The sequence below is a fragment of the Ooceraea biroi genome, chromosome 11 (genome assembly GCF_003672135.1).
Source record: "Ooceraea biroi isolate clonal line C1 chromosome 11, Obir_v5.4, whole genome shotgun sequence".
NCBI lineage: Eukaryota > Metazoa > Arthropoda > Insecta > Hymenoptera > Formicidae > Ooceraea > Ooceraea biroi.
The window spans coordinates 6177052-6196273 of NC_039516.1; the positions used below are offsets into that span (position 1 = coordinate 6177052).

General features: G+C 47.1%; 2 protein-coding genes across 3 annotated transcripts in view; one reads left to right on the forward strand and one right to left on the reverse strand.

The window, feature by feature from the left end:
* Window positions 1–379: 379 nt before the first annotated feature.
* Window positions 380–19222, forward strand: part of LOC105275845 (3-phosphoinositide-dependent protein kinase 1) — a 293477-nt gene continuing 274634 nt past the window's right edge. Inside the window, exon 1 of one of the 2 annotated variants that reach the window (XM_011332984.3) lies at window positions 380–512. In XM_011332984.3, the coding sequence (XP_011331286.1) occupies window positions 489–512 (24 nt within the window). In that variant the 5' untranslated portion in view covers window positions 380–488. The remainder of the gene's footprint in view (window positions 513–19222) is intronic. The other variant, XM_011332985.3, reaches the window with a different exon arrangement.
* LOC105275840 lies at window positions 6094–17363 on the reverse strand. Its single transcript, XM_026973703.1, has 4 exons — window positions 8024–17363; window positions 7734–7932; window positions 7531–7620; window positions 6094–6745 (listed from the first exon to the last, which is right to left on the reverse strand). Exons 1-4 carry the CDS (start codon window positions 8173–8175, stop codon window positions 6413–6415), a joined length of 774 nt encoding a protein of 257 aa, XP_026829504.1. The 5' UTR covers window positions 8176–17363; the 3' UTR covers window positions 6094–6412.

Here is a 19222-nt window from a genome sequence, read left to right on the forward strand (position 1 = left end):
CTAGTCAAAATCAAAATGATGTCACTGTAGCATCAAAACTGCAGAGTTTGCAGTTAATAATAAATTTAATAATAAATTTCTGTTTAAATTTCCTTACAAGTTTATATTAATTTTATATTAATTGTTTCTCGTACTTTTTCATCATTTTCATCATCTTCTGCTGACTGATTGCAATTATAATAAACACACAATTGTATTTAATTCAATTTTGTATTAAATTAAAATTACATTTGCAGGATTATCGTTCGAACAATGCCGGTTAATTACCGTACGCGCCTACCGAGCTTCGGGTTCGAACGATCGCCGGCAGATGGAAGCGCCATGTTCGTTTCGCCGCATACGATCGCCGTACATGATACCGCTGTAGTGCTAAAATGGCCGCAACGGTTTTCGCGAATTCGAGTGCAGTGTTGTGAGTGCGCGTGCATTTCCGCGGGTGGATCATCGCCTGGCAAGGACGCCGCCGTCGCAGGAGGCAAGCCCGAAGCATGACCGACAATCCTGCGCCGCTGGTGAGTCATGACATCTTATAAGAAGCGAGATTGAACGACGCGACGGTCGCGGACCGCGGCGAGGTTATCGGCTGATGACGATCATGCGTGCGCTCGCGGCCGCCTCCGCTGCCGCAAATCGCAACGTCGCGACCGTTCAGTCGCTCGCGTATCTGTCGCAATTTACGCATCAAGTGTCGCATTTGCTCGTTGCAAACGTCGCCTATGTGCATTTCGCATCCAATGAACCCGCGTTCTGCGCAAACGCGCCGGTCGAGGTTCGATGCCCGCTTTGCCTGACGTCACTCAGTGACAGTAGCTATCACCTGTTCTCGCCGGCGGTGACGTCACGGACAACCATGACGCCAGCGACGATCCCAGCCTCCCCGTAGAATTGTACCGTTCACGTCCTGCGGCTTTTAATACCCGCATGAATACAAGCCGTAGACTATGGCTCTATACCTGGCAGAATCGTCGATGCGTCAGATTTTGTCGAATCCGCAAGATTGTTCAAAACGTTTCATTCGCGGACATTTTGCCGGATTTAAGCGGACCATGGAGCATCATGATGCTTCGACTTGGTTGGGAGCAATGTTGAAGTGTCCCATTACGAGTCGAGTCACTGGGTGCAAAATCACGATCCCCCGATGTTCGAACAGAAATTCACGATTAACTGTTGCCGCGATAGCGCAGTGATATTCCAATTCACGGTCTAAGATATTGATCTTAATTTGAATCTGCTGGGCGCCGCCTTAATTTGGATCAATTGACCCATCAATTAATAGGAGTGTAACGGCCGATCGACCACTGTGGGAATAATTAGGGTAGACGCGAGTGCATGGCCTGAAGAGATCACAGGAAGAACGCAATCGCGTGTTTCTGTTTCCCTCTCTTGATTATCGCTCGATTAAGTTTAAAGTAACGAACAGTTGTCCGATGTTCGAGTATATGATACATTCTTTTATCTCCGAAATTCTCCAATTTGTAGTTTTATGTGCGATTTTGTCGGCTTTGTTTCGATTTCTCTCGGAATATTAAATTGACGACAAAGCAGGCTCGACTCATCGCTAATCCGCGAATTTAATTCGTCAGTATGTATCAGATCCGTTTCGAAGCGTGTCTTTTCTCAAGCTCTTCTTGCCCAAGCAACTATCGTGATTAAATTCCTTCGTGGATTCTCGGAGACGCTGCAGCATATATTTACTACCGCAGAATTGCAACGTGGTTATATGGCTCGGGGGGGGAAATCGGTGCGCAGTGATTTATCGCAGTCGATTTAAAACATCGGCTTGGTATAGCTGGATTAGAAATTGCAGTTAGTTTACTTCGGCGAAACGTACGGGATTTCCGGGTTGCCATTAAGAGACAAATTGCGTGATCACGTTAGACAAATGTCCGTGAGCTATCCCGCAAGATTTCCGGTTTATCCGAGACACCGCGCGAAACCAGTTCGATCAGCAGTTCGAAACGTAGCCGCGAACATTTTTAGCGCCGGGTCGCATCGTGTTACTTTGCCCAGTTACATGTGGATGTCGCCACGGGCATCGAATGCACGATTTTTACAGAACTCATTCACGACTGTCTTCAAGGAGTTCAAGGAGTGGTACAAATTTGCGATCGATGCAACTTGAATATTTATTCATTATCTTCATTGTAGCGAGGTACAAAATGTAAGATAAAAATAATCAAATGACTCATTTTACAGAAAATTACAATTCGATTTAAAAATTCTCCCGACGCGAATTACGCGAATTCTTTAGCATCGCTCGTGATTGGCGGTTGTAAAAATCGCTTGGTAAGAAGTTGAGAAATTCTTGAAACGAAAGCGAGGCATTTACGAAGGTCGACGAACCTGGAATGCATGAAATGTATACGTACGTATTGTGCATATACTGCAGTCGTTGTAGAATTTAGGTAAAGGTCGGGGAAAATAGCCGGTCGCGTTGGGATTGCGTGCGAGATCGGTGATCATCGTAGATCCCAACGTTTCCCGAGCGAGATCGAGCGATATAAATGCACATTCGCACACGGTCATCGCCATTGCGCCCGCATGGCGATGTTATTCCGCCCGTTATTACACTCACGAGCATTCCACGAGTGTCATTCCGCTGAGAATAGAGCTTCGAATAGAGAGGAACCGTCCTCTCGCCGCTGACATCATTTCGATGGACAGTGTTCACTCTTCCCTCTGTTCGGTGCTATTTTGCGATTCGATGAGACTTGCGATTATTTATGACTCGCGAAGAGTGCTTCTTAATCGCGTCTGTATATCTTTTCAATTTTTACGCTGCTCCATTGATCTTATCCCGACGATCTTATCCTCGATCGCGATTACGAGAAAAATTACGTTCAGGAACGGCAGATACACATTCGGCGAAGTTAGAAAAATGGGATAAAAATGCGCCGGAAGCGGCACGTTATTTCAGGCGGTCACGCTAAGTTATGGGAGATCACATTGCGATTATCCAATGTTAGAATATAGATCACGGTGAATTGTACTCTTGGAACTTGTCCAATTCGTGTGAATCGCGAGGCTTTTCGATTAACAGTCAACAAATTTCTTTTTTATTATTGCGTGGGTATCTTATCAAAGTGCCACATCCACGACTATTGAAATACTGAATCACATTCTAATTCCTTCCGATGGCACTAATAAGGTAATTTCCTTTTCGCAGCGAAAACTAGCCTGAAATTTACTTAATTTAGTATTAAACATAACGACGACATTGATATTAGGAATAGTTTAAATTATAAATTTGTTTACTGGCTCGAAAATTGATTCTACATGCAGCGACCTAATAATTTGCAGTTTTTTCAATTATTGCCACCATTGAAACACGCAATCCTTGGATCGCTTAGGTAACGTGCTCGCATCCTCGCGTGCGTTCGAAGGGGGAAACAACATTTTCACGGATCGAGATTTTTGCTAGCTCTTCTTGTTAGCGCATTAATTACGTAGGACATGCACGAATCGGAGCAGATGAAAACGCGATAGACTATTTGGGCTTTACGTATATCGTGGCTTTGGATGACGTGGCTTTTGCTCATCTCCCTGTATCTCTCTCTCTCTCTCTCTCTCTAGCAAGATGCTGTTTACACCCGTACATACGCCGACGCCTCCGCACTCGATGATGTCGCCGCTTGCGCAATCGCCGTTTGCGTTTCGCGTGATTCACTCGCGCCAACGTCGGCGGCGTCATCGATGTGTCGGCTTCTCAAAACGAGGTCGTACGGTGATTGTCACTGGACGGATCTGTCGATGATTCCCCGCGGCCGATGCATTCCTAGCGATGATCGGCTGGAAATAGCGACGGCATCCGCGGGGTGCTCGTAATCGACCTGGCCTACTTGAAATTCGAAAGTGGATATCGGCTCGGCGAGCCTGTCGCTACCTGAAAGGAGGTTCCGTTGGGGTTCCTGGCGGTATCCTCGGGAGTCGCAGCTTAGCTTCATCGTTCATTACAAGTGATTAATGTATTGTATCGCGCGCGTGAGCCGTGAGCGCGCTCTCGCGAAAGATTTGCACGGGAGTTCACAAGGGGATTGTATAAATTGCAAACTCTGAATGTACGCCTTGATGTTCCTCCGTTTAACTCCCGATGAATCGTATTTGCGTCTGAAAGCGAAATTCGCTAAGCTCACAAGTGCCATTGAATTAATCTCCCGATGAATATTCCGCGATATTTCTCTTGTATTCTTAATTGATGTACGAGTGCCGTTTGTATGCATTGAGCTTCGTCAAGAGAGGGCTTGGTGGGTCTCCTCGGCATTAATGCGTTTCTAATCTACTCGTATCGAGCTCTCTTCTTGAAGGAAGAACTAGTTGTATTTAATACGTTCGTCGATCGAAGTACATGCGTGTACCAAATACATTCCAGGCAGTAGCAGGATTCTAACTGGCAACGCGCATAAATTTTAACTTTCTCGAAGCAGCATCGTTCTCTTCAGGATTGCGATGCTATCTGTCCAACTCAGACGGTTCGATGTCGCGTTCTTTATTTCGTATACCGAGAAGTTTTCGTTTAAAGTACTAAATGCGTTCGGTTTCGATGTTTCAACGGACATCAGCAATCGAGCTATCGAATGACTGCAGCGATCAATCGAGAAAAGTACCGCGGCTTTGCGGTAAGGGCGGGTGTATTATGGAAAGGACAGCGACGCGCCGGGAATGACTCAGGCACACCCCCTGCTCCGCTGTGCCGTCTCGATTCCGCGTATTGCATCTGCATGTTAAGTTAGATTGACTCCGAGAGAACTGAACCGTGAGCCACTCGAATATACACGCGGTCTTCGTCGTCCCCGCGACTCCTCTCCTCGCTCCATCGCGATACACAGTCGCCCGAGCGTACACACTCTCACGCAAATGCGTGCGCCAATTGTATTTGCATATTTCAAATTATTTCGAGGAAGATGCTAAGTGGAGCGTCGCACACGCGCGCGCATCTCTGGCTCGCAATGGAGCGATCTCGTTCGTTTATCCATGCCGTTTCTTTTTCGCTTCTGCTCTTTTCTGCTCCGCTTTTTCTCGTTTTCTTCTTCCCATTCGCGTAAGTACGCGGGTACCCATCGCGTAATCGATACCGCAAATGGTATCCGCATTTTTCCACAAAGAATTAACCGCGCCGTTTGCCTCACACGCGAGCACCATTCGCGAGCGAGAGAGCATTCTCGCGCATTCTCGCCTACACGTAACTCTCTCGAAGTCGTCACTAGCGTCATTTAAATATTTGTACGCCACGGTTCCGCGCTGCGAATTCTATTTCGCGAGGTCTTAAAGCTCGCCGAGAAATTTTACGGACGAGCCTCCAAATGCCGTCCAAATGCCGAGGAAACTTTCCTGCCGACTGTCGAAACTCGTCGCGTGCATCCTCCGCGTCTATTTGCGTTTTTCGCATCCGACGCGCGCTCCGACGAAAATAAATAAAAATTACTCGACGAGGGGTCCCCGATGAGCGTTCCCGGGTGAGCTTATATTTGCGAATTTTCACGCTCGACAGCCGAGGTCGTTATGAAGTTGTTTGCACGTCGAGGCCTCGTCAGGCATGTCTCTACCTGGCGGCACAGTCTCGAGAAGACGATGAAGCGCGATTTGACGACGACGCGGGATCGACATGACGAGAGGAAGATAGATAGGGAACGGGATTGCCGCGGTATCGGTTCCCTTTTCGCCCGCGGGATTCGGCGGATTGCGTCTGCGAGAAAGTTAGGCAGAAATACTCGCGGCGTGATCCCTGAGATGGAAACTCGCTCGCTCGCGTGCACGAATATAAAAGAAACTTTCCTTTCACGAAAAAATAATATGCATCGCGCACGCGGTGCCTTTTATGTGCGGTGCACGCGTCTTATCCCGCGTACTCTGCGTAACATTTCGTTATTGTTACAGCGAGTAATGCGCATGCTGCACTCCCGCGAAAAGTTACTTCTTTCAAACGATGATTCATATCGTGAACTTGGATGACTCGCTGAATTTTCTCCGTCGCTGTTACTGTCTTCTTCCCGTTTTATCTGACATATCATGGGGCAAAGTACATTACCGACGTCTATTTATTTTATAACTCTCTTAATTTTTTTGTGTATGCGTGTGTGTGTGGATTCTCTTTGATACAAACAAACTATATATATTTTCTCGGGAAAAGTTTTTCTACAGAAGGAATATACGTACATGTTTTTTGTTTCTTTCGGACGCGTGACTCGCTTGGCACATGCCGCATAATCGCTAGCGTTTGTATTAATAGTCCTCGCAAAATGAACAGGTGGAAATGTTGATCGAAATGTTGGCGCCAACGGAAACAATCTTTATTGCGGCACACGTTAATTTCATTCCGCAACGGTCGCTTGGTAAAACAATTCCGCGCGTCATTTAACGTTGAAGCCGCCGACGCGGCCACCGCCGCCGATCTTGGCGCGATGATATCCATAAATTAACACACGACACCGGGCCAAGTCGCCTGCTGGACGTTTCTGTATTTGGAGCACACATCGATGCTGCCGTAACGGACCGGCAACTGCACGATGTTGATATCGTAGTCGGTATTGACGAGGATGGCGTTGAACGACGGTAGATGCAACTTGTTGACGATGTCATCGTCCTGGAGCTGGCCGGTCACCGGGTTCATGTAGGAGCAACGAGTCTTCGCCAGCACACAGGCGCTGGTGTTGACGAACAATCTCGTGAGCTGCGCGTCCGTGAAGTTCCTGTTGGTGTTGTTGAAGTTGGGGAACATTCTTGCGGCTTCGAGAGAGCATTCCCTGATCTGCGGAGAGTGCCCGTCAACGAAAAGAATTTGGGTCTTTGTACTTGCATGCTCGAGTGCGATTTTTTACGAGTGCAGCTGGAATCCGTAAAGTATACTCTATCATCGTGCGATAGGAAACTGTACAATATCGTATGATACAAGGTGATTACGGAGAACTCGAAGGTTGCGCGCGCGACTTATCTCCATATCCAATCCGTATGCAATCATGATCTTGCACGATGACGTCGTCGGCGCGTTCCCAAGGTAGAAAATCCTGGAGCCTCAGGAATGCAGAGATTACTTGCGACCACGTGGATCTATAGATGGTACGGTGACTGTAGGTGCATTAATCTCTCTAATTACGCAGACGCCCCTCTGTATTGGAATTTTCGAGAATAAAAAAGGTTTCCTCTGCTTGCCTTGCCATGCTGCTCGCCGCAACGATCCTCTCCTGACATCTATATCCTGTATATAATGTTTGCAACGGATTTCTCACTGTCTATTTACAGATACGATATTTACAGATTGAATATCATGCACTAGAAATAGATAGACGGGAAGTCGTAATTGGCTGGTGGATATTTGCAGAATTTACATATTTGCAGAAATCAAGAATTAATATTTATTTCCAGTGGTCGATACTAAAAGAAATAGAAGTATTAAGCGTGGTTACAACGAGTGAGCAGAGCATCGAGACAATAGCGCTCAATAAAGAGCACGCTGCATTGAGAACAGTAAAGCAATCGTAAAATAGTGTTACGAGTAACATACGTGTCGGCTATCGGTTCAGAGTTCAATCTTACCAAACTGTTCTTATTGACTTGACGAATGCATTCTAGGAACGAGCAGTATATTATCGTAGGACTCCGGTTGTTCGGCATGCTGGTCGCGTTCTAAATGAAACGAAATCGGAATCGTATTGCGAAACTTATAAACAGAAAATTACGAGACACGTTAGTGGAAATAAAGAGAATACAATCAAGCGATTGGTTTCTTGTACACGTACTCGCAAATAGGCCTGGCAATGACCGTAGTTGGTGTTGTTGAGGTAAGTATTGGCACATGCGGACATGGCTATTAACATGGAATAACCCTGCGGTAAGATGCTCGCACGATAGAAGCAACCGTAACAAGCATCGCGTCGCGTCGTGTTAGAACCTTGCGATTGGCTGCACAACTGATTCAGCAATTCAGGTATTCTCACTCTGAAAAAGGAAAGTCACGTCGTTACACAACGCGAGATAGGCGCGCGACAATAATACCTCTCGCTTCGTCTAAGGATAACATAAACAATACTGTCTAATCGAGGAGGTCCCCAGAAACTTTCCCAGATTATCGTGCAGGGAGTCGACGAGGTTCACATTAGAGATCGAAAGTAATATCAGAACTGCGACCACCACCGTTCTCGTCATCGCGGGATTGTTCGGCGACTTCCTTCCGAATCGCATAGCACAGTACTTTTATACCGACGTGTGAATCTGATAAAATGTGACAGGGATGTATTTCTGCTCGCTTGACTGAAAAAATACAGTTTAATCCCCGCACAGTTGCATTCGTAAAAATATATATTTTACACGATATTTTCTTCTCGTTATGTGGCTTTAAGGATTAGAAATAATTTAGTTTTAATATCAATTATAACATTCTTCATTGATTAAATTGTTTTCTTCTTTCATTGTAATATAATTTATGTTGTAACGATGTATGTACTTTGTAGTACAGTTTCATCAATCTCGATTGATTTTAATAATGATTGAATAGTTTCATTTTTTTCACTTCTGCGATTAGTCGACATCGATGAGGCGAATCTGTTTCCTTGGTTTTTTTATTATGCAATATGTAACCAGTTGCGCTGCGGCCCTGGTCGCTGAAGTTGTTGCTAAAGCGTAACGATTCCCATTACCTGCGACCTCGCGCACGAGGCCGTGACACGTGGTTGATCATCGTTGTCTCGTGAAAATGGACCGTGAATAGGAAATCTGGGACGGTTAGTCCCGCGACCGCGTCGACGCAATCGTACATCGTGGTCGGTCGCATTATCGCTAAAAGTGTGGAATGCATTCAACGTCGCCCAGTCATCGCTCCATTTTTCAGCGTCACGCGACATGGCGTGCGCGGACGTTCGGCCGTTTATTTTTTATTTATTTTGTTTTCCGGTAGCTTCTCTCTCGCGGCCGAAAATCCCCCTTTTCCCAACGATTGTTTACTGCCGGAAGTGGGATGTTCAGCCATGTCGGCCACGGTCAGAAATACATAACTCTAGACGATATTGTTGCGGTCTTCGTGTCGCGTTGCGCGACGAACAGTAATCTTTCGTAATTAGCCGGTTCATTCAGCATTTTACCTGTTTCAAAAGCTGAACACCCCGTTTGGAATCGGAAATTCTTTATGCTCATATCGTGTTTTCTCTCACGGTCAGGAACGACCTAAATAGCTCAACCTAAATAATTCCTTAAATTCCTCCGTACAGCATCTAATGCCTGCCGTCGTGTAGAGCAGACGCGAAATCGTGGCCGGGATTTGTCCCGCGTTCTGATGACGTGGGACAAAAGGACCGAGAAAGTTTCTCCACTCCGTCGCTGTCCATCGGAGCTTTTAATCGAGCATCGCCGAGAGAGCGTGCCATTTAGGAAGGACGCCGCGAAATCAGCGCGCTTTAAACGTGCGTCGGCCGCGACGAAAATGAAAAGGCGTACGGCACTCTCGTGTCGGGTGCTCTCTAATTTCGGGACCCACGTGGAAAAGTGGGCCATCGTGTGTGCGAAGAGACGACACACGCGTCGCGGCTATTTGTGCGCCAGACAGACGCGGAGGGGCGACGAGGGTTGAAGGCTGAAAATGCGCGAGAGGGAGAAGTTGGGAGCGAGACGGATGGACAGGGAGGCGAGGGTCGAACGGGTAAGCGTGGTACAACCCCGCCGACCAGAATTAGAATGACTCACTGGGATTATTTGGGTTTATGTAATCCGAGAAATTCGGCGCGACGGCGGCCGCCGCGACGCCGGTGACGTTCTCCCGATGTCACTGCGTCACTTCGTCACATTCAAGATCGTCCGGATGCGTCGAGGAGCGCGGTATCATATTGCATCTTCGATACCACCGAACGAATAAATGTGATTAAGCTCGGAATAGATTGAGCGATAGTGGTCCCGCCGATCGTGCTGGGATAGGACGACGATGACGATCGTTGATCGCTAAAAACGATCTCGCGAAGTCATGTAAGATCCGTCTCGCAACGTAATTAGTGAGAATCAAGTTACGCTGATATCTCGGAACGCGTCAAGTGGAATCGAAGGAGGTCAATCTGTGTATTTCTGTAATTCTTGACGGGATGCGGGAGAGATGAACTTGCTAGCGGATTTAAAATTATCGTACTTCTCATAAGTGACTATATCGAGTTGGTACTTAGCAAAGAGTGCAAAGAGCGGTCAAAGTAAAAATCACCGCGTCGTAAAAATATTTCTTGATCCCGTGATCCAAAGTCGTTTTCGTTTGACGCGCGTCCGCGTCTCAAAGTGTCGTGGAACGCGAATCTTCGAAGACACAGCGTGCTCTGTGTTCTCATCCTCCTCCCTCGCCCTTTTGGAGCTCGATCAAAGCGGTGTTTAAGGATTCGGGTTGCGGCGCGTGTAGTGCAACATCGACGAGCGCGCCTGCTCTCGTAATTGCTCTTCGGGTTCTTCGACGGTATCTAATTACAACGGTGTCTCAAAGAAACGCGCGCGTCGTAACCCACGCGACAGCTGCATTACCATTCCAATTTCTTCGCGCGGTGCTCTTTGGACTCTTTACTAAAGACCAATTAAACAACGAAAGCTCGTTGACAGGTGCGTCCCATCGTGACTGTCCAATTCGGATGGCAAAAAATAGTCTGATTCACCCGCGAGTTCTTACATGTCCACGTGTGCTTCCTTTCGATTTTCTCGCGAAACACACATTGCATCTTTCACGCGCGTTGCGAAGATGAAAGACCAAGCAGAAAGAACTTGCTCGGAGTTCATCGAAACGCGACATCAACGAAAGATTAATTTCGACCGAGATTATATTATCGAGGATGCTACCAAGAAGAGCATCGTCTCCACTGGATACCTTCCAATTACGCCAGGACTAGAACTCGCAACTCTGTTAATTCGTCAGTAATCTTCGTCGAGTGTTCCTCGTCGTCGGATTAGGACGCGTACGCAGCTGATTAAAATGTTAAAATTCGTTTTACTGCGCCACGACGTACGCCCTCCTCTTTGCAGTCGCATTGCGTCTCTCCGTAACCGTGACGAGAGAGGGACGTCTCAATTATTTTTCCTCCCCATGGGCTTTCTCCCGGGATCCTTTCTGGCTGTCTGATAAGTGCATTAGTTGAACCCGGAAATTGGTCGACACCCCGCGGCGTGTGCGCGCATTAACCCCACCATTTGGTTCCCGTCGTTTCAGAGGCGCGCGAAGCCGACAGAAAAAACGAAAAGAAAAGAAAAAGCACGCGCGAGAAGAGACGAAGAAATAGCAGGGACGACGCCTCGCGGACAAGGGAAAAGGTGATCCACGTGCGAGTCGTACATCAACAGATTTTAACCTACATACCCTGGCGTTCTTCTCCCTTCACGCGCGTTTTCGCCCTCGTGGAATGCTTTTAGCTGCAGGAGTGCACAATGCCGAGCGCTTTGTGTCGAATTGCTGAAAGAAACGGTCCCGATCGCCTTTAACGTCGGCATCGCGGTTTCCCTTCTCGACCGTCTTCGCGATTAAATCGCCTCTGAATCGATATCTACCGGTTATTTCTCTTTCCGCTGTGAATGTCGAATGTCGCGTCTCAGATGGTGTTCTGAGATTAATTTCAGAACTTTTCCTCTACAATTTCGCTCGCACATAAATATTATGTGCCTTTCGTTCGTCTTCGTTCGTCGTCTTGTCATTTCTTCATTTTTCCCGAAATATCTCGAGTACATGCAGGACCATTCTAGACAGTCGCCGAACGTTGCCCGTCCATAATTCCCCCTCGTCATTCTTTACCGTGATCGTCTCAGCGAGAGAAAGAAATATAAGTCATTCAGGTACTCTTAGACTTCAGCGTGAAATCGACCAAGTGCACAAATTCATGGGCGAGCCGTGCGAATAAATGCGACGATAACGCCGGGTTTTTTCTCTCCGTACGATCATATTCGTCACCGTGTGACTTGACTATCATGTGACCGCCACGCATGCACATACATTTTCCTCGGCCGTGTGCACCCTAATTCGCGAGGGGATCCGAGCTAACGCATGGTCGGCGTATGGGTCTCGTTTTGCGCGCACGGATCGTTAGGTTTTCGAGAGAGTGCGGGCTAACCCCGTCTAAGTATTGTCAGAAATTGGTGGTGTAACGTACGCGGGGCGATAAAAATCAGTTGGCCACGCAAAGGGCGCGCGCATTGGTCTCAAGAGTGTAATTTGGAAGCGCGATTTATATCGTTTTACCCGACAGATATCTGAGATTTTTTACAGGAGCATAATTAGCATACACTGAGATCTCATGCTTGCGTGAAATAATTAGGACCTATTGCGAGCGTCACATTCTAAGTATTCTCTTTCATTATTATGTTATCTTACTTTATATTATCATTTAGATATGCGATTTGATATAAAGTTTACCATATCCCAGAATCTTATCGTGAAGCTCTATTTTAATTGATATTGCGGGCGCATTATATGCATAATGAGGACGCTGGCGTAACAAAAAGATTCTTAATGAGCGACTGAGAGAGAAAGGAGAGACACGAATTATTATATTATATCGTACGTGTTCTTTATGTGCTCTCTGTGTGCCTTGCACTCGTCAATTAAAAAAATTCGGCTAAACGTATTCGCGAACGCGAATTGCGAATTTCAAGGAGGTCGCGTGCAGATTATTAAATCTCGACGCGACTTTATAATACGTTAATACCACGCTTCGTACTGTGTATTACGTAAACTAGTGACATGAGCATTTTCAAGGCATTCCACGGGAAGGGGATACTTTGTTGCAGGGAACGCGTTGCGTCGCTGCAGCTAGTGGTGATGCATACCTGGATGTTGCATCGAATTAATGTTCGCAGTGACGATGCACATTCAGCGTTTCGGTGTCGTGGTATTCGCGCATACGTGTGTCTACCTGTGTTTGCACGGAATCACGCATGTCGTATGGCTGGAGAGCCACGTCGTGTTTATGCCTTTGAAAAAAAGTCGATTAACAGTCTCGATGTCATCGATGCGATGGCACTTTGCTGCCCCGCTTAACGCATCACCGTGCCCCAAAAATGACTTGCATGCCGCACGAATCGCCATTCGGTGCATGAGAAAAAGAGGAGCGTGCGACACTTCCGAGGAGCTGGAACATGCTCGTTAATTTTAACGATCCCATCGAAGTCGTAGCGTCTGGCGCTCCCGTCTCTCTTCATTTTCGCTCGCTCGCGTTTCATTCTGTTCTCTTTCTGCACTTCGCCGCTTTACAGTTTCGTACGATCGAGAATGGAGATGTTTCGGGACTCCTTCGCGCGTGGAACGATTTGTCGCTCTTATCGATCTGCCCGCATTGCTCGGTACGATTCTGCCGCGCAAAGTCAAAATTATGTTTTCTCGAAAACATAGTATCTCTAAAAACGGCGACTCTCATGGCGCCGTACGGCATTCCTATCTTAGTAGTCACGGACCAATTTTCATTTCTCGTTCCCCTTCGGTGCGACGGGCTGATCGACGTTTCGCACGTGACCAAATCTTCTTTATTTTCGCTGGGAAGAAAAAGGCGTCGGGCCACCGAGGCGAGAATGCGCTTGTTTTCGCGACGCTCGACATCAGCTGCCGCCTGATCCACGATAGGATCAGACCCCAAAAATTTGCTTTAAAAGTTTACAGGCTGCCGCAGGAATTTATCGGGGTGCTTCACGAGTGCTCTTAACGAAATTAAACCTGTTCGGAGCCGTAGGTGTGACAAAGAGGACATACTTCACGGGCTGCGGGGCCTGAAATTTACGAAAATGCTCGACAAACTTTTCGACGATCCGATACGTCATGCTTTTCAACGGAGAAACCTCGTGACACGTACATCCGTGCATGCTCCGAATGAATTCGTACGGTTGCGATTTCGATTGCGATTTCGGTTGCGAGGAATGCTCAAGCTCGAGAACTCAAACTCGTACCGACACGAGTTCTCCAATGATCAATTTCGTACGGGATTCAAGGCGTTTTTGGTTTTATTCTGACGTTGGGAATTTCAGCAAATAATATCAACCATTATCCGACACGTCTCGTGGGCGGATGGTTGTGTAGAGGTTGTTTCTCTCGACGACGGCCTTCTTCTGCCATCCTTACACACACGGGAAAAACGATACCCGAAATCGTGGGCACCCTCCAGGTTCCATTGTTATGGTTACTGTTATAGCTTTCGCCGATCCATCCAGCAGGGATGAAGTGCTATTTCACTTCATTCCACTTCGTGCCGCGCTGTCCGCTTTCGCACGAGTCATCGGAAATATTTCATCTGAGGGCGAGGGCATTTTCTTTCCTTCCTTCTCCTGCTCCTCTTCCTCTCTTGTTTCTTTCTCGTTTCGTATGACGGATAACGTGACACGATTCTCCACGCGACGAATTATCAATTATCGTGTGAAAGAATCCTGCAGATAAGCACACAGGACAAAACTCAATGATTATTTATTCGCGAAGAATTCTTCATCTTCAAACACAAATATTGATAATAAGCACTCTTATTTGTATACTATATTTCACGTACTTGTTGCAAATATAATTTGCATCAACCGATTAATATTAACATTTCGCATTTTAATCGTTCGTGATTAAGTGTCATCCCGCTATTAAATGCTATTAGAAACGGATTGTTTAAAGTTTACGTTCCAGAATTAACCAACATCAGGCTTGCAACGACATAGCATATAATTCTCTTGCAGAGAATCTGTTAGCTTTATGCAGAGATTGTTATGCAAAAACCCTTGCGTGCATATATTCGCAAAGTGCGTATCAGTTTTCCGGTTTTCACTCCACGTGTGACCCCGTCTTTCACCCTTTTCTTCTCCTCACCATTAATGTGGCGACGGGTCAGCTCGCTGGTCCGGGTATTAATAACGCACAGGGGATACAACGCCGTAATGTAATACAATAAATAATAACGCGACGTATTGTAAAGAGCGGCGGTGTACCGGGAGCTCCCTAGGCCGCGGGATGCATCGTAGCTTTGTGCACGGATACTTTTGAATAATGCACTCGCCGATGCGATAGCAACCAGGGTCGTCACATTATCGCGATCAAGGAACATTGTAATAAGCGCCGCGCGTGTGTAACCGAGCAATTCACTCCCGTAACCCGGAAATTATTCCTTTTACGCGTAGAACTTCTTTGTCGTTCCGCTCGGCATTATCGATTCTAATATCATAGGTGTTAACATCCATTCAACGTTTATTAGATGTAATTCGCGTATGTCTCAATGGCGAATGCAATTTCCGCGTACGGGCGAAATTCGCTCGTTAAGCTCGTGTATGCGCGTCCCTTTCGTACAACCAGGTGCATTTTGCGCAAGCCCACTGGGCGGTGCGTCGCGTGACGTGAGGACACTTAAATCGCGGTAATTAGGAACGAGGGAAAAAAAGGGATGCGATGGTAGTGGAGGGAGGGAATCAAGCGGAACCGCGCCATCACGGCATTGCGACACGTGTCGCATGTGGTTCACGTGCCGCTCCACATAGCGCGTTTACAATGTAATAAGGACAAACTCTCCACATGGATTCGAGGATTACTAATGAGCTGACGGAAAGAACGGTCCGCAAGCTGAATTGTTTCGTGAATTGCTGCGGCAATTTATATAACAATCTATCACACACACAGTATAACACACTATCTGCGATAATTATGTTGCCGCCTGTCATAGAAATATTCCCGCTAACGCCTACTTATGTCATATTTCTTCCGTTTTTTTATGACAAATGATGCTCTGTGCGTAGAAACGTGGCTCGAAATTACTCTGAAATTGTACAAATGAGTTGGCTATTATTTCTTCATGAAGAACATGTACGAAGATAGCGAACATTAAAGATGATGTTTCATATTAAGAGAATTTTGGAAAGCAATTTAACAGTTTTATGAAGTGTTGCAGCAAGTAATTAATTGTAGGCGCTAATAGCTACTTTAATAACTTGCTCTGTCTCGGTTTTGCTATGGTAGAACAAGATATTTTCTGTTTTTCGTCGATCTCCGATTCGATTTAACGCAGTTTAAAAGGCGCGAAGATTCATGCACCGGCCGCGTCTTAATTGTTTTCTCTCGGAAGCCGACGGACGTAATGGAATATCGACGATCCGAGAGACGGATAATGAGCAAAACAAACGAAGCGAGGAGAAACAAAAGACCCAGCCCTTGCCTTGCGTTGGAGAAGGGTTCGCGCCGGTGTTGCTGTCCTGCGAGAAAAATGGAGGGCGAATTTTCCCGCGCTCGCCCCCTCGTAGGGCCGTCGAGTCACTCCTCTCTTCCCTCCGTTCTCTCGCGGCTGCGCTCGCGCTGCGTCCTTCTTTCTCTCGCGTGCGCCAGAAAGGGCGGGAAAGGGCGACGAAGGGTGGTAAAGTGCGGCAGAGAAACTACGGCGGGAAGGCACGACGGCGACGATGGACACGGTGGGGGTGGTTGCGAGTGGGGGCGAAGCGGATCAATACTTTTGCACTCAAGCTCCCTCGGGTTCAGGGCCGTGGCATCGTGGCGTTCTCGCACCTCGTAGATTCGACCTTCTTAACTCTTATCGCTGGTATATTGTCAGGACTTATGTATTCATCTAAGTATGAATAAATTCACTAGCGTCCTTGAGAATGGCCATGGCGATTTATCAAAGGGAAACTTTGCGGAACGATCTCCCGAAGGATCTATGGAAAACGTGTCATTACATATACGCGGAAATTCGGACGAAACTTTTCGCACGTCTTCAGGAAAGCTTTTATTATTTCGCACGTTCCACGGGAAGCTCACGAAAATAAATGTAATTGTTCCCCTAAATTGGATCCTCGCGCCGGAGCGCGCGCTATATCACTTGTGGCGTCTCAATTACGCCACGCGGCCGCGCAGTTATTAAGGCGAACATACGTCTCACTTTGCTGGAACATTGCATCTACAAATAAGAGTTCCCGCAGTGCACGCGTACGTTTCGTCGTTACATCACCGTCGATGTGCACCACACGTCGCGGTGCAGCGACGCGAAGCAACGTCGACAGCGCAACGATGCACGTGACGTATGACGTTTACTATCCCCTTAAAGAATGTCGTGCCCATCGACACGAATCGTAAGTTTCCACGAGGCAATAAAGCGGCGCAAACTCGCGTCACGTCACGGCGCTTCCGCGGGTGTTAACACATCCAGTTCCATACAACAGTCGTATATGGGAAAAGGGAGGTTTTTTTGGGATCTCCTCATCAACGCTTATGGCATAAGCAAAAATTTACGTCTGTCAAATCACGCGAATAATCGGGTTTATAGTGAGTGCACTATGTATGGCAAGTCCGTGCAATAAAAGCCCGCTGATCGTCGCTCGATTTAGGATTCCAAATCCCCCACCCCGTTCGGCCCCGTTCCAGAAATTCGCTACGGCACTGCGTCAACCACCACCACCAGGAGCAGCAGCAGCACCACCACCACCAACAGCAGTAACAGCAACAGCAGCAGCAACAACAGCAGGAGCGGCAATAGCAGCAGCACCAGCAGCAGCAGCAGCGGCAGCAGTAGCATCACCACCACCACCACCACCACCACCACCACCACCACCACCACCACCACCACCACCACGATCGTCATGAACATCGCTACCTCGCCGACGACGAAGCAGAGCGTATACGTGACGTAGTTTAGTGGGGATGAATGACGTCAGCGGTCGATACACGCGGTTCTCCTCCTCGAGTACTACGCCACCCCCGGCTTGGAGGGGGTGGAGGAATCGTCGGTTGGTCGGTCGGTCGGTTGGTTGGTTGGTTGGTTGGTTGGTTGGTTGGTTGGTTGGTTGGTTGGTTGGTTGGTTGTTTGGTTGACTGGTTGGTTGGTTGGTTGGCTGGTTGGTTGGTTGGTTCGTGCTTTCCTAGCACGGGCGCTTTCAAGCCGTTCTCGCCGTCTATTCCGCGCCGCAATACGAATCTATGAATGACCCGAGTTACTTGCATTCCACACTTTTCTTCGACGAGCGAACTCGGCCTTCATTATTACGCCTTGAGTGTTGCGAACGAAAAAGAAACGCTTTTATGTACTCGGCGGAGGAACCGCACTGTCCGCTGAGATTATCGAGTTCTGTTTTTTTCGTTCCTTCTATTATAGAAATCGTGAAAGAGCCGTCATTTATTAGTAGAAGGTAATCTGTAATAAATGTAATACATTCACGGTAAAAATTAATATGGGAACCGTGATTAATCTAGAATAACTCGAAATGCATATGCGTGTGATGATCTTTAGCATTCCATAATTCAATAGATCTAAACGCTCGCGATGTAGCAATATAAAATCATCGCGTAAAAGCATCATGGTTACGTCTTCTCCCCATGAAGTGGATGAGAACGTCACCGCCGTTCGCCAGCACAATTGGCAAATCGCGAACCACAATGCCGAGAAGTTCGTAAAGTCTAAATTGGGATTTTTAGGGCCCACTAAATCCTCGATGATCCATATACATCCCCATGCGGCGAGTTGTATTATATTGCCGTCGCGTCCCGGCCCGAAGCCACTCACCGAACATCCTCATAATTGGACATAAAATCTGTTTTCCATGATTGACTGGATGTTATTGCCATGACCGTGGTCGACTCATGAGGCGATAAAGTCCCGGTAATCGAGCTTTTAAGGTTTCGCCGAGTCGCTTAATGAACGATCAACCCCCTTCTAATTCCTTCTCTTTGGCTTCCACTTTCCCTCCCTTTTTTCTCCTCTAGTCGGAGCATCACCGTTATCCGAACTCGCTCTGGAAACGCGCGCAGAAGGTCGACGGTTAGAGGACACTTTTAACGAGGTCTCGCGTACTACGATGTCGCCTGCTTCCACTATCCATTTCCACCTCCTCTACCTCTCCGTCCACCCTGCTCGCCATCCCTATCTCGCTATAGCGACTTTTTTTCGCTTGCTTCGCACCCACATACTAGCGGACGATTTCGTTGCGCTCGTGTCCGGTAATTTGACGGTAACGACGGTAATCAACGGTAATGACCGCGCGATCTCTCAGATCTTCTGGAGAATTGGGTGACTCGACTCTGATCGCGGACGTATCTGCAGCTTGGGCGACTCGCGACGATAAAGCGCGAGGATTCAGAACGTTTATTGCTCTCGAAGCCTGGAAAATTTCAACCTGTCAGTGTCGCTATTAATCTTATCGTTACATTACTCTTACCTTAAATTAAATTTAGATTAGTAAAATACAAAACTGTTGATTATTTGATGCGTTATCAATAAGTAAAGATTCAATACATTTATCTTGTCCTTTTATTATATGATAAAGATTAATGATAGTGTTTCTTTTAGTTCCA

Bases quoted from the DNA above. Each gene is read 5' to 3' on its own strand.
- LOC105275840 (XM_026973703.1), bottom strand. From the start codon at position 8,175: ATGCGATTCGGAAGGAAGTCGCCGAACAATCCCGCGATGACGAGAACG. The intron at 7,621-7,733 runs GTACGTGTACAA...CGTTTCATTTAG, and splicing joins ATTGCCAGGCCTATTTGCGA to AACGCGACCAGCATGCCGAA. The intron at 6,746-7,530 runs GTAAGATTGAAC...CACTCTCCGCAG, and splicing joins AAGTCAATAAGAACAGTTTG to ATCAGGGAATGCTCTCTCGA.